This window comes from Hipposideros armiger, unplaced genomic scaffold, assembly GCF_001890085.2.
Source record: "Hipposideros armiger isolate ML-2016 unplaced genomic scaffold, ASM189008v1 scaffold_266, whole genome shotgun sequence".
Classification (NCBI taxonomy): Eukaryota; Metazoa; Chordata; class Mammalia; order Chiroptera; family Hipposideridae; genus Hipposideros; species Hipposideros armiger.
The window spans coordinates 181,194-194,722 of NW_017731616.1; the positions used below are offsets into that span (position 1 = coordinate 181,194).

Here is a 13,529-nt window from a genome sequence, read left to right on the forward strand (position 1 = left end):
TTTCTATATACATATAATGTCATGTTATCTTCAAATAAAAGTTGTTTACTTTTTTCAATCTGTTTGTCTTTTTATTTTCCCCTTGCCTAATTGCTCCAGGTAGAACCTCCTAGTATAATATAGAATAACAGTGATGAAAATAGGCATTCTTGTTTTATTCTTGATCTTAGAGGGAAAGCTTTCAGTCTTTTACTGTTAAGCATGGTGTTATCTGTGGGTTTTTCATAGATGCCCTTTTATCAGGTTGAGGAAATTTCTTCAAAAGCAATAATTCTAATGCACCATTCTGCAAAGTTGTATTTTTTTCCTCTTGCAATATTGAGGCAGGAGCAAGGAAGGAATAACAGTTGAAAAGATTCAGGATAGTAGTTTTAAAAGAGGGATACAATAAAAGCATGAGAGAAAAGACCATGGGTGGTCTTGGCAAGAGAATGGTTATAGTGGTGGACCAGGAAGTCTGTGGCTAGGTGGAGAAAGAAGTGAAAAGAAAGGGGATGAGATTGAGGGGAACAATAGTTGAGGGGTGAGGACGTGATGATGTTACTGTAATAGGTTTAATGGAAGAAAAGAGAGATCTAGAATGATAGAGGTTGAATTCAAATAATAGACTATTGAGGTTTAAAATTTGTATAAAGTACATAGGGCTGAAGGTGGGAGCAGTGATTGATTGTAAGCGGCACAAGGAATCTTTAAAGGTGACGGAAATGTTCTAAAATGATTTTGGTGATGTTTGCATTTCTTTTTAAATTTACTTAATTGTATGCTTTAAAAAAGTTTGTCACTAAAATGCAAAAATGGGTAAAAAAAATATATTAGTATATGGATCAATTCTAAGATGACAAGGTTGAGGGTGAGGCCATGAGAACAGGTAGCTGCAGTAGAGCAGAGGTAGGAGAAGATCAATGTCTGTTGAACTGCCGCATAGACACTGACATCTCTATAATGGTGAGAACTTAAGATGTAGAAGAAAGCTGCTTTCTATAGCCAACTCTTTAAAAAATGTAGGAGATTGATTTGTACAGAACATTGATAAAGAGGATTAAAGAGTGATTTCAGTGGATACTACAAGACTTACAAATACTTTCCCCACATCACCAGGAGACCTGTTTGCTTAAACTTCAGTTGATGGAGTAGTAATATTTGCTATTACTTCTGTGTAATAGACACTGTTCTAATGATAAGTGGGACCACCTAAGATGTGTAATCCCTTCCAGTAGATAGTTAACAATTTATTTGGAGGAAGCCAAAGATAAACATTAGAAAAGTTTAGTAAAAACCACTAGCATCTATTAGAGTGGCTAAAGTAAAAGGGAGGGAAGGGAAATGGGGAGTTAGCGTTTAATAGGTGCAGTGTTTCTGTTTGGGATAATAAAAATGTTCTGGAGATCAAGGGTGGTGATGTTTCCACAATATTATAAATGTACTTTGTACCACTGAACTGTGCACTTGAAAGTGATTAAAATAGTAAATGTTATGTATATTTTGCCACAATTTAAAAAAAAGCTGCTAGTTTAGCTTACAACATCACATGTACTTTTTCCTGGAGACAATCAGGAAAATTTTAAGATGTGTCCTCATGGGTCAAAATGTAACCATATTTTTTGCTGTTTATTTGAGGCCATTTTTTAAGGGAAATTGGCTTGCTTTTCTGTAAGTATTTAACAGAAATACTCGTACAATGTCAACTAGATATTTAGTGCCAATGCCATGATTCATATTAAGTTACAGGCAGTTTTATCTATCCTTGCTTCTGCAGCATCAGTGCAAATGTCAATGCAGTTGTTTCAGGATACATCATGAAATTCAAGAAAGTTAATACTCAGATGTTTCAACATGGAATGTGTCTAATGCCACACTTTCACATAAAATATCATGTTTGATGATTATTTGGCACTGAATCTGGACAAATACAAGGAAAACACTTAAGCATCCCCCTTATGCTCCCCTCTAATCACTCCCCTGCCCCATTCTCCAAAAATAATCACTACCCTGACATTTAGCACCGTAGATTAATTTTGTCTATTTATTTTACTTTATATAAGTAGAATCATTCTCACTATGTCAGATTTATTTTGTTCAACATTATGTTTGTAAGATTCAAACAGGTTTGCTCATTTTCATTGTTGTATAGTAGTCCATTATATGAATTTATATAACAAAATTTCCCATTTTAACCATTTTAAGGATACAAATCAGTGGCAATAACCATATTCATAATGTTTTTTCAACCATCACCACTATCTATATCTAAAATTTTTGCATCACCCTTAACAGAAACTCTGCACCTCTGAATAGTTCCTTTTAATAAATACAATTTTGAATTTTAAAATTTAAATTAGCCAATTTTGTCAGTCTTTTCTTTGTGGTTAGTATTCTGTTTTCTCACTCCCAGACCAGGAGTACTAATAATTGTAGCAACAGTAATAATGTATTTGTAAATTAGGTTATGATTTATAATATGCTTCCATCAGTCTGTAATCTCCATGTCAGGAACATTGTATCTTTGTGAATGGTGTTCCCTGGAGTTGAGCCACCCGGGCCAAAGCCATGACCATATGTTTTGTTCACAGTGTTATCCTCAGCTCTTGCAGAGAGCAACTTGTAGGGACTCAAAAAACATTTGTTGAGGGCCAGCCCTCATTGGTTAAGAGTGGCTTGGGAGCACAAGCTCTGAGCAGAGCAGGGCTGCCGCTTTGGATCCCACATGGGCCAGTGATGCGCCCTCTACAGCTAAGATGGTGAACAACAGCTTGATCTGGAGCTGGGCTGTGGTGAGTTGCCGGCGACTGCGTAGGCTACAGTAGATCTGCAGTGGGCTGCTGTAAGCTACTGTGCGTGCAGCTGATGTGAGCAGCCTTGAGCGGCCGTCTGATGGCCGGGTGACCGATCTGCCTCAGCCGGGAAGAGCGCAATGCCAACATGGGCCAGTGAAGCAACATCCTCCACAACTAGACTGAAGAACAAAAGGACAGCAACTTGTCTATTCCCCTTCCCCGATTCCCTAATGCTGTTCCCCAATAAAATCTTTAAAAAACCCAAAAAACACATTTGTTTAATTTGCTGCATGAATAAGACAGTGGATGAAAATCTTCTGGTTTTTATAGTAGAGATGCATGAAAGGAAACTTTCCTTAGGGAAAAAAAGGAGGAAAAGAAAATTAGGACAACTTGTAATGGTATTAAATGATAATAAAAAAAGCCTCCAGAGGGTTGTTAAACATTTATAACCTGGGAAAATGTGCTCCTGTAAAGGAGCTAATATAGGTCAAACACAATGCACTGTCATGCTTTCCCTCCTCTCCCCAAATATTTCCAAAGCGAGTTGGGAAAATTAATAAAAATGTCTTTGCTTCAGCGTTAAATTAATGAGAGACTGACAGTAAGTATAGTTGCAAAGTAGTTACTAAGGGAGGAAGGAGGGAAAGGAGGAAAGGAGAGAGGAGAGAAGGGAGAAAAAAAGGCACATGCAAGAACAGTGAATGATTTTTCTTCCAGGGATTGTTCTTATGTTTTGAAGGATGTGAAATGAAGGGTATCACTGCTACTTGTGAAATGGGGATAATGATAATTATCTCTCAGGGTTGTTGTGAATCTTAAATGTGACCACTTGGAATAATTCCTTGTGCACAGTAAGCACAATTCTTATGGTGTGAATTTCAATAGCGGCCATTAGAACCGGTGAATTTGCTCTGCGCAGAGAAAATCTGGTGTTTATTTGGAGGCCCTGCTGAAATTAAGAAGTTAATAATGTTGTAGGCAACTCGTATGTTTATAGTAGGTATGGCCACCTCTACCTTCTGGTAATAAGAGTGGCATGGGCCACAAGTTGGGTCAGAGTTCTTCTCCAGGGTTTTAAATGAATCTGACAGAAAAGAGCCCCTTTTTCTGTTATGAAGTCGTGGAGATGTGCTGTGAGCTAGGGTTGGGCGAGGCCCATGCACAGAAGCTGTTGGAGACAATAGAGTTGATGCTCACTGAAAGCAAAGCTGGAGATGCCTCAAGGTTCATCTCCCCCTTCCTGCCATTGTTTATATGATTTAATATGGTCCTCTTTTTGGTTTAAGCTAGTCCAAGTTGGGTTTTTATTTCTTGGAACCAAGAAAGTCCTGATAAATACAAAAACAATTTTTAAGTTATTTACATGAATTTATAAGTTCTCTGTTAAGGATGTCTACTTTAATTTTGGAAGCAATGATGTTATCTATCAGTTATTGATACCTTTTACTTTATCTGTGTGGTTTGTTTTAATTTGAAAAGCCAATTTAAAAATACCACAAGATTCTTCTTCTCATTAATTAAGATGGAATACGTAAAAACACATAGCTTTTTAGATGCTATTTTGTAGTTTTCTGTAACCATAGTATGTGGCATTATTTATGCAATGTCTTCAGTAGAGTAACAGTAGTTTGCATAAATGTAATGTTATGTAGTATAACATTTAAGTGAGTGCAGAGTTTTCAGCTGAATTTCAATGTGGCTTTCCATCGTGGAAATATGATCATTGTAGGAATTTCTATGACACAGCACAATGATTTGAGAAGTAACTTAGAAGAAGAGTTTTTATATTATACTAACATATTGAAAGAGAAAAATGTCAGACTTTCTGGATCCAAATGATAGAAGCCCCAGACACTCAAGGAGAACCAAAGATTTGAGAGCCTCTCATATTGATTTTGAAAGCTAAGGCAGTAAAATGGTTGCCACCCAGGCAGAAACTTGACTATTTTGTTCATCTCAAACAATACTACTAATAATTATAACGAACTGTTTTATTGAAGTATAATTTCATACCATAAAATCCACCTGCTTTCTAGAATGGAGTTCAATGATTTTTAGTAAATTTATGTAGTTGTTCAGTCATCACCACAATCCAAATTTAGAACATTCCTATTATCCTAAAAAGATTATTTGTACCTAGTTGCAGTCATTTCTGTTCTTACCCCCAGTAGATTACTCAACAGCTAACCTATTTGCTCTATAGATTTGCCTTTTCTGGACAGTTCATAAATAGACTCACACAATATGCATTTCTTTTGGTTTGTGACTTCTTTCATTGGTTTTTGAAGTTCATCTACATTGTAGTATGTATCTGTCCCTCTTCCCTTTTATTGTTAAATAGTATACCATTATATGACTATGACACATTTTGTTTATCCATTTATGAATTGATAGACTTTTAGATTGTTTCTAGTTTTTTTGCTATTATAAATAATATTGTTATGAATATTTACCTATAAGTCTTTGTGTAGATATATATTATAAATTCTCTCGGGTAGATTCCTAGGAGTGGAATTGCAGGGCTCTATGGTAACTTTAAGTTTAACTTTTTAAGTAACTGCCAAACTGTTTTCCCAAGATGCTGTACTATTTTACATTCCCATCAGTGAAGTATGAAGGTTTTTTTTCTCCATATCCTTGCCAACATTTGTCATTATCTGCCTTTTTGATTATTGCCATTCTAGTGGGTGTGCATAGTGGTATCTCATAGTTTTAATTTGCATTTCCTTAATGATTAATAATGCTAAGCATCTTTTCTATTTCTGTTAGCCATTTATATGTCTTTTTTTTTAAAGATTTTATTGGGAAATTGGGGGAGGGGAACAGTGTTGGGGAATCGGGGAAGGGGAACAGACAAGTTGCTTTTGTTCTTCAGTCTAGTTGTGGAGGATGTCGCTTCACTGGCCCATGTTGGTATTATCTTTGCGCTCTTCCCAGGTGAGGCAGATCAGTCGCCGCCCATTGGACGGCTGCTCACGGCGGCTGCTGGCCAGTTACGCTGGTTGCTGGCCACTCACGGTAGCTCACGGCAGCTCACGGCAGCCCACTGCAACAGGGGCTGCAGCCTACGCTGTCACCGGCAACTCACGACAGCCCAGCTCCAGGTTGAGCTGTTGTTCACCATCTTAGCTGTAGAGGGTTCAGCGTCACTGGGCCTCATGTGGCATCTGAACCGGGGCCCTGCTGCTCAGAGCTGGCGTCCCAAGCCAACTCTTAACCAGTGCGCCACTTGGCCGGCCCTTATATATCTTTTTTGGTAAAGTGTTTATTCACACTTTTTGCCAAACTTCAGTTGGGTTTTTTATATTATTATTATTACCGGTTATTTTAATGATTCTCTGATTTTGAACAGGTCTGATACCATAATGATTAGAATAAGTGGAAAATCTGGCAAATGTCCAGGCTTCTGTACATGTACTGCAATATCTATGTAACTAAAATAGGGGGAAGTATTTAAAATAGTTTTTTGTTGTTGTTATAGAACTAAAGAGGCACTTGTCAATGGGGAAATTTTGTAGAAATTTGTAGAAATTTAGGAGTGTGTGGAGATGCTGAAAAAGCTGCGTTTCCAGCATGTGTCATCATGGTTAAGCAGAGCAGGCACCCTCGTTATTTTTACAGGAAAGCAATCCGGGAGAGATAACTAGTACACTTCCCCAACTGCCTTAAACCACAGACACTGATTATTGAATACACACTAGTACTACCTAAGTTTTAAATGTTCCTGGATTTTATTTGTTTATAATTTGGTGACTTATTAAGAGAATTAAGGAGCAACTTTTGAATTACTTACCACTGTTAAACAATGATTGTGAAATACTTTCTTGTAGAGCAGCGGTTCTCAACCTTCCTAATGCCGCGAGCCCTTAATACAGTTCCTCATGTTGTGGTGATCCACATCCATTAAATTATTTTCGTTGCTATTCTATAACTATAATTTTGCTACTGTTATGAATTGTAATGTAAATATCTTTTTGTTTACCAATGGTCTTAGGGACCCCTGTGAAAGGGTCGTTTGACCCCCAAAGGGGTCGCGCCCCACAGGTTGAGAACCGCTGTTGTAGAGGATCAGGACATGTGAAATAGTATGTTTTAGTTATGTGCAATTAATTTATAACACTGGGTTATGGATTAGAAATATTCTTATCCTACTTCCTTGGATTGCTTTTCCTACTTCTTTTTCATTCTTGTTTATCTTCTGTCATGTGTTACTAAGTATTTGTATAATTTATTCAGCTCTCTGGAGGTGAGCTATGGAAACTTAATAATCTGTAGATTTTTAGTTCTGGAAGGATCATTATTGATAATCTCTTTCAAGATTCAGATTTTGCTAGATAGGGCAGTATATAACACTCTGGAGATTGGGATTCCTTAGGTCTGAAATGGGGCCTGAGGATCTGTTTTTGTGAGTAGAGCTTCAGGTTATTCTTAGGATCAGGCAAGTTTGCAAAGCATTGGTGCGGCAGAAAGAGCAGGGCTTTGGAATCAAATACACCTGGGTTTTAGTCGCATTTTATTTAATTGCTTTTTGTGTGTTTTGGGGCACATAAATCACCTCCCTAAGTTTAAATTTCCTCTAATAATAGTACTTACTTTACAGGATTTTTGAGAAGATTAAGAGAAATAACATATATAAAAAGTAGGGCCCCAAATAAATATGCAACAAATGTTATTTATTGTAATTTTTCCATTTAACAACAATAATCAGACAAATTTGAGCACTTAAGGGCAATGATGAAGAAGGTTCACTCTTTGCCTTGGAGAAATGTACCAATTAGCAGTGGGGTGCAGATGAGATTTTTACAATGAAGTCAAGTTACATCATCAAATAAGTTCAGGGTCTTTTTTTTTTTTTTTTAAGAAAAGCAATGACATGGGAAGACATTGCTAAAATTGGGGTGTGGGGTGGAGTAGGGTGGGAACTACCAACAAAAAAGATCCAGAGGTAGGAAATAAAAAAGCGTCTTCAGTAATATTGAATGTCAACACACACATATTGGGTTGTCGGAAAAGTCATGATGTATTTTTTCTTCTTTTCGTTGCAAAAATTAGTCATGACTTTTCCGACAACCCAATATACAATACATGTCATGGAATGTAGAATACAGAATAGGGAATAGAGTCAATGGAACTATAACAGCTATATACGATATCAGAGGGGTAGTAGATTGGGGGAGAGGGGTTATCACTTTGTGAGGGGTGTAAATGTTTAACTATTACATCATTTTGTACACCTGAAACTAATAAAAAAAATGCTGACCATCAAAAAAAAAAAGCATCTTTAGAAAACAGTGGACAGTCCATTAGTCTCTTTCATATGTAAAACTTGGAGCAGCGTCAGGAGATAAGGATAGAAAAGATAGGTTGAGTTTTGAGGGATTTAAGTTGTTTCTCTTTTGTTTCAACTAAAGTGTTTGAATGGAAGAATGATTAACCTGGTAATAGTGTGAGGGTAAGAACTGATTCGGGGGGGGGGGGAATTAGGAGGCTGCTTCAATAATAATAGTAATTCAATAATAATTAAGGGTTTGATAACAGTAGGATTTTATATCTCAAAATAAAATGCTGATGCCTAAAATGCATCTGAAAGATGCTGTGTATAATTCCTATAATCCAGGTAAATTAAAAAAACAAAAACCATTGTCTATATTAAATATTTTCCATACTAAAACAATTTTTTTTTTAAGGTGAGTCCCTTATTTCAGTAGCTATTAACTTTGAGAGCCAAGAGGTGATGGGAAGGAACAGAGCGGTGTCCCAGGCGAGAAGGGGCGTGTGCAGACGGAGCAAGCACCAGCAGCCGGAGGGGGCGTGTGCAGAAGCAGAGTCGTAGGCAGAGGTGCGCGGCAGCTCCGGGGTATCGCGAGACTTGGGCGGGCCGAGCAATCGCAGCAGTCAATTCCCCCACCCTCCCGGGAGGAGCCGCCAGCTCTGGGCTCTCCAAATTCTGAGCTCTCATCATGGCGGCGGCGGCAGCCGCGGCGGCCGGCGGGGGGCCGCAGCCGCCCCAACCTGAGGTGCCCGCGCCCGGCCTGGCCCTGGACAAGGCGGCCACGGCCGCGCACCTGAAGGAGGCCCTTAGCCGGCCGGACAACCGGGCAGGTGCTGAGGAGCTGCAGGCGTTGCTGGAGCGGGTGCTGAGCGCTGAGCGGCCGCTGGCTGCGGCTGCGGACAGCGAGGAGGCGGCGGCGGCCGGCAGCGGAGGCGGTCCGGGGGCGGCAGAGGAGGAGGCCCTGGAGTGGTGTAAGTGCCTTCTGGCTGGCGGCGGCGGCTACGATGAGTTCTGCGCGGCGGTGCGGGCCTATGACCCCGCGGCGCTCTGCGGCCTGGTCTGGACAGCCAACTTCGTGGCCTACCGCTGCCGGACGTGCGGCATCTCCCCCTGCATGTCGCTGTGCGCGGAGTGCTTCCACCAGGGCGATCACACCGGACACGACTTCAATATGTTCCGCAGCCAGGCCGGGGGCGCCTGTGACTGCGGGGACAGCAACGTGATGCGGGAAAGTGGGTGAGTGGCGCCTTCCCCCCGGGGCCGGGGGGCATCGCGGGCGGCCCAGGCTGGGGTCTGGGGGAGACGGGAATGGGGACCTGGGAGCCGATCCTGAGCTGTCAAGGGAGAGGAGTGGGGGAGGGCGCAGACACGTGGGGTTGGAGGTGTCTGAGCTGTCAGCGGTGGAAAGGGGATGGGGAGGAGGGGAGAGCGGAGAGCGTGTTGAGGGAGTGCGGCTGTGAATTTGCGGGAAGCTAGGGCGAGTTGAGTGATAGCGAGAAAAGAGCCAGTGCGTGGTGTAGCAGGGGAGGGAAAGGGAAAGGCTACTTGGGGAATCTGTTGTCGAGCTGTCAGTTGTGTACTGGTTGGGAAAGGCTGTAAAGCAGCTTGGTTCTTGGGAAGAAATGGTGATTATGATTTGGATTGGCTGGGAGGATGGTATTGGGGACCAAGCTGGGTTGCGGGATAATGAGAGTCGGGGAGGTGGTCTCGCAACTGCAGGGGAGGACAGTTTGGGGAAAAGGACTTGTGCACTGTCTGTGTGTCTCACTCAGTACAGGGGAAGGAGCTTTTGATCTTACGGAGATTGAAGGAGGAGGGGAGGGGAGGGGCCTGCATGAAAAGTGCCTGTTGAGCTGTCAGTGGAGTATTTGGTGTGCCCCTATGACATCTAGAATTGGGCTACTTACCAGTCAGTTATAGAATACCCTCCATACCACAAGAACAAACAAAACACCGAGCGAATTAGGAATCAAGTGTTAGCTCTTTTCCAGTTATAAGGGCGCCTTATTCACTGACTAATATGTGACATCTTTTTAAAAGGAGACACTCAACAATTGCTTTTTTCAATAGGAGCGATGTACCAGGGTGTTGGGACTTAGGACAAAAGACATGTCAGAGGTTGCAGTGAGTTAAAGTGTTGGTACCTATGGTGTCTTGGCTTGGGACGAGATGTCCATGTCTAGGGAAGTCCTGGGAAAAGAAAAAAAACTTAGTGAAAGAGAGGAGATTTTAGCTGGGTAGTAGTGGAAAGAATGTCAGCAAATCCAGTTATTCAAGTTTTTCAAATTTTAGGTCTTACAATTATAGAATATAATCCCTTTAGAAATGGTCACTATTTCCTTATTCGGAGTACTTGTAGGTTACTGTTACTCCAGAATGTTTGTAACTAGTAGGTGCAAGCAAGGTTTCTAGGATATTAAAAATGAACAAGACATTGACCTACCTCTTAAGCTGCTTACACTAGAGTAGAAAATGATAAATTCCTTAACAGTCCAGGAGTTAGAGGAGGCTTCTGTGCAGAGGGAATAAGAGAAAGGCTGCAGAAAGGAGGTATTTTGAGGTTGCTGTTCCTTCTCCTCCTCCTCCTCTCCCTCCTCCTCGTCCTCCTCCTCCTCACAACAACAGTAATAACTGCAGCTAATATTTGAGATTGTAAAGTGTAAGATTGACACTTAAAAATACTTCTAAAATTAATATTTGAATAGGCAAAATATTCATATAGCTAAAAAACCCCAAAAAATATAAAAATAAAAAAAACACACACAGTTTGAAGTTTCCCTCCCATCTTGCCTCCCATCTGCCCAGTTTCTTACCACCATTGTTAGTTTCTCTTAGTTTAAAAACCAACAAGGACGAATAGGTATTTTGATTTTTCAGTCTTTTATGCAAAAGGTAACATACCATATTCACTTTTCTACACATCTGCATTTTTCACTTACCTAAGAGGTCTTTCCATGTCAGTATATCAGTGTACTCTATTTAAAAAATCAAAACTGCTACATAGTATTTCATGTCATGAATTTGCCATTCTTTATTTAATCATTACTTTTGATGGACAGCTGGTTTCCAGTGTGAATTAAAAAACCTGGTAAACCTGTCTTTTTACACCTGTGCAAGAATATCAATGGGATAATTTCTCAAAAGTAGCTTTCCAGATTGCCCTCCATAAGGAGAGTATGAAACTCCCTGTTTTCCAACAGCCTTCCCAAACAGAGTGTTATTAAAACTTTGGATTTTTATCCATCTACTTTATAAATTGTGGTTAAATGTTAACTGCTTTATGTGGTGTAACTCAGTGATCTTCAACAACTCTGAGGTTATTATTCAGATTGTACGGAAGAGGAAAGTGGGGTACAGGGTTTTTAAAAGCTTGTTCAGGATTACACATATAGTAAGGTAGGCATGCTGGAACCAATCCTGACCACTCAACACTTTTCTACTGCCTCTATAAATAACATTCTTCTTGGTACTTTTGTTTAATATTGTTTTATATTTTTTATTTAATATGCCATTCTTATTTGGGCCTCTGTTTATTTTTCTTTTAAAACTTACAATGAAAAATGTAAAATGTATTTCAAAACATAGAGGAGAAGGAGTTTGAAATAATCTTTTACTGATATTTAGACATTTTTACTTCTTAGACTAGTTTAGCTTTTAGGAGATCCTCAAAAATCATGAAGGTAAGAAATAATATTGTTTCCTGAATTTTGGAACGACAGTGGTTATTATCAGGTTGATGTGGATGAGAGGCAAATCTGATCTAATGGCGATGCTTCAGTGCAGGAGCGGAATTATGTCAGTGAGTTTGTTTGAAGGTACTCATGCAGGTTTAGGACATCTGGCCTGTAGAGAGTTCACATGCTAATCTCATAGAACTTGTCTTTACTGACATTTTATAGATACTTATTTTTTTCCCCCAGCTTGGCAACTCTCCATGAGTTGATAAAAAGTATTTAAATATTTATTAATTTCTATCTGAAATGCAAAATTATTGCCTTGTATGTGCCAGCGGTTTCTATGTTCAATTTCATAAAGGGCAAGAATGAACAGTAAACAGTATTGTGGCTCTGTGATTATTCTGAAATTTGTACAATTCTTTGGGTTGGATAGAATAATTTTTCTGGGCTACACACGTAATCTACTGCCTGGAAAGACACAGGTGATGTTAGCCTGCAGTGCAGGTAAAAAGGCTGCCTCTGGAACCTTTTTAGAATTCAAAATCATTAACAGATTACATCATTGTTGTTTGTGGGCAAAGTTGGATTATCTTGAAATGAACAAAATATATTTAACTTTTCTCAGGTTTTGATATTTCTTAAAATCCTTTTAGGTTGCTGACGATTGGAGATGTGTTGATTTTGGGGTTGTTATTCTAACTGCCATAGAAGTTTGTAAATCCCATGTTCAGTAAATTTTTAAGGAAGGATTCCACTTTTCTCAGTATTTGTGTTCTTAGTAAAAGAAGAAATTCTGCTGTGCCTTAATCTTTTTTGCCAGTCTCTGACTGTTGTGGGTATGACTGGAGATGGGGAAGAATTTTGGATCCATCACAACCTGTATTACTATTTAATTTTCAAATTTGTAGGTACAGAAATATGGGAGGGGAGGATTCAGTTATTTTTGATTAGTAATATTGATATATGTGGTGATATTAACAGGTATAAAAAGCAAAGGAAGAAAACAACCGAGAATTCATTTGTGCAATGAGATTACAAAGGCTATGGAAAGTATATATTAATAACTGTATGTATAACATCATAGTTTGCCGCTAATGAATAAATGCAATCATTGTCACAAATGGTTTATAGATGGATGAGCTAAAAAAAAGAAGTAATGGAAAATGTAAAGTAATGTCTGACTGGTTTGGGGATCTGATGGTACTAACTAGAAATTGGAATTTTAAACATTAGTTCTCAAATTTTGATGCAGAAGATGACCATTTTCATGTTCCATATTGTATTATAGATATTTTTGCCTCCTTGCTGGCTCTTCCTCACTGGTTTTAAACTCCTTAAAGAATAGGAACCTCATCTTGCTATTAATCAGAGGCTAGCACAGTCTCTTGTACTTAGGTGCTTAGTAAATGTGGAATTAAATTAGATAAAATAGTGGCTGTTATAACTGAAAATTTGCCCTAATACTACATTGCTTTAGTTATTCAGGCATTGATTATTAAATCTATAGCATATTTTTTCAAAGTATTTCAGGGGAAATTTCTTAATTTCAAAAGTAATACATATTGGTTATAAAATAAAAATAAGTAGATAAAGTCGAAAGTGTTTACTTTGCTCGTTCATTCAGTTTTTTAGATTCCACATATAAGTGAGATCATGTGGTATTTGTCTTTCTCCGACTGACTTATTTCACTTAACATAATAGTCTCTAGGTCCATCCATATCATTGCAAATGATATGATTTCATTCTTCTTTATGGTGGAGTAATACTCCATTGTATAAATGTACCACAGTTTCTTAATCCAG

The 13,529-nt window shown here is 39.1% G+C and overlaps 1 protein-coding gene across 1 annotated transcript in view; it reads left to right on the plus strand.

Annotated features, from left to right (window-relative positions):
• Positions 1-8,668: 8,668 nt before the first annotated feature.
• UBR3 (ubiquitin protein ligase E3 component n-recognin 3) overlaps positions 8,669-13,529 on the plus strand; it is a 207,722-nt gene continuing 202,861 nt past the window's right edge. The window contains exon 1 of the mRNA XM_019656794.1: positions 8,669-9,281. Coding sequence (XP_019512339.1) covers positions 8,738-9,281 — 544 coding nt within the window. The 5' untranslated portion in view covers positions 8,669-8,737. The remainder of the gene's footprint in view (positions 9,282-13,529) is intronic.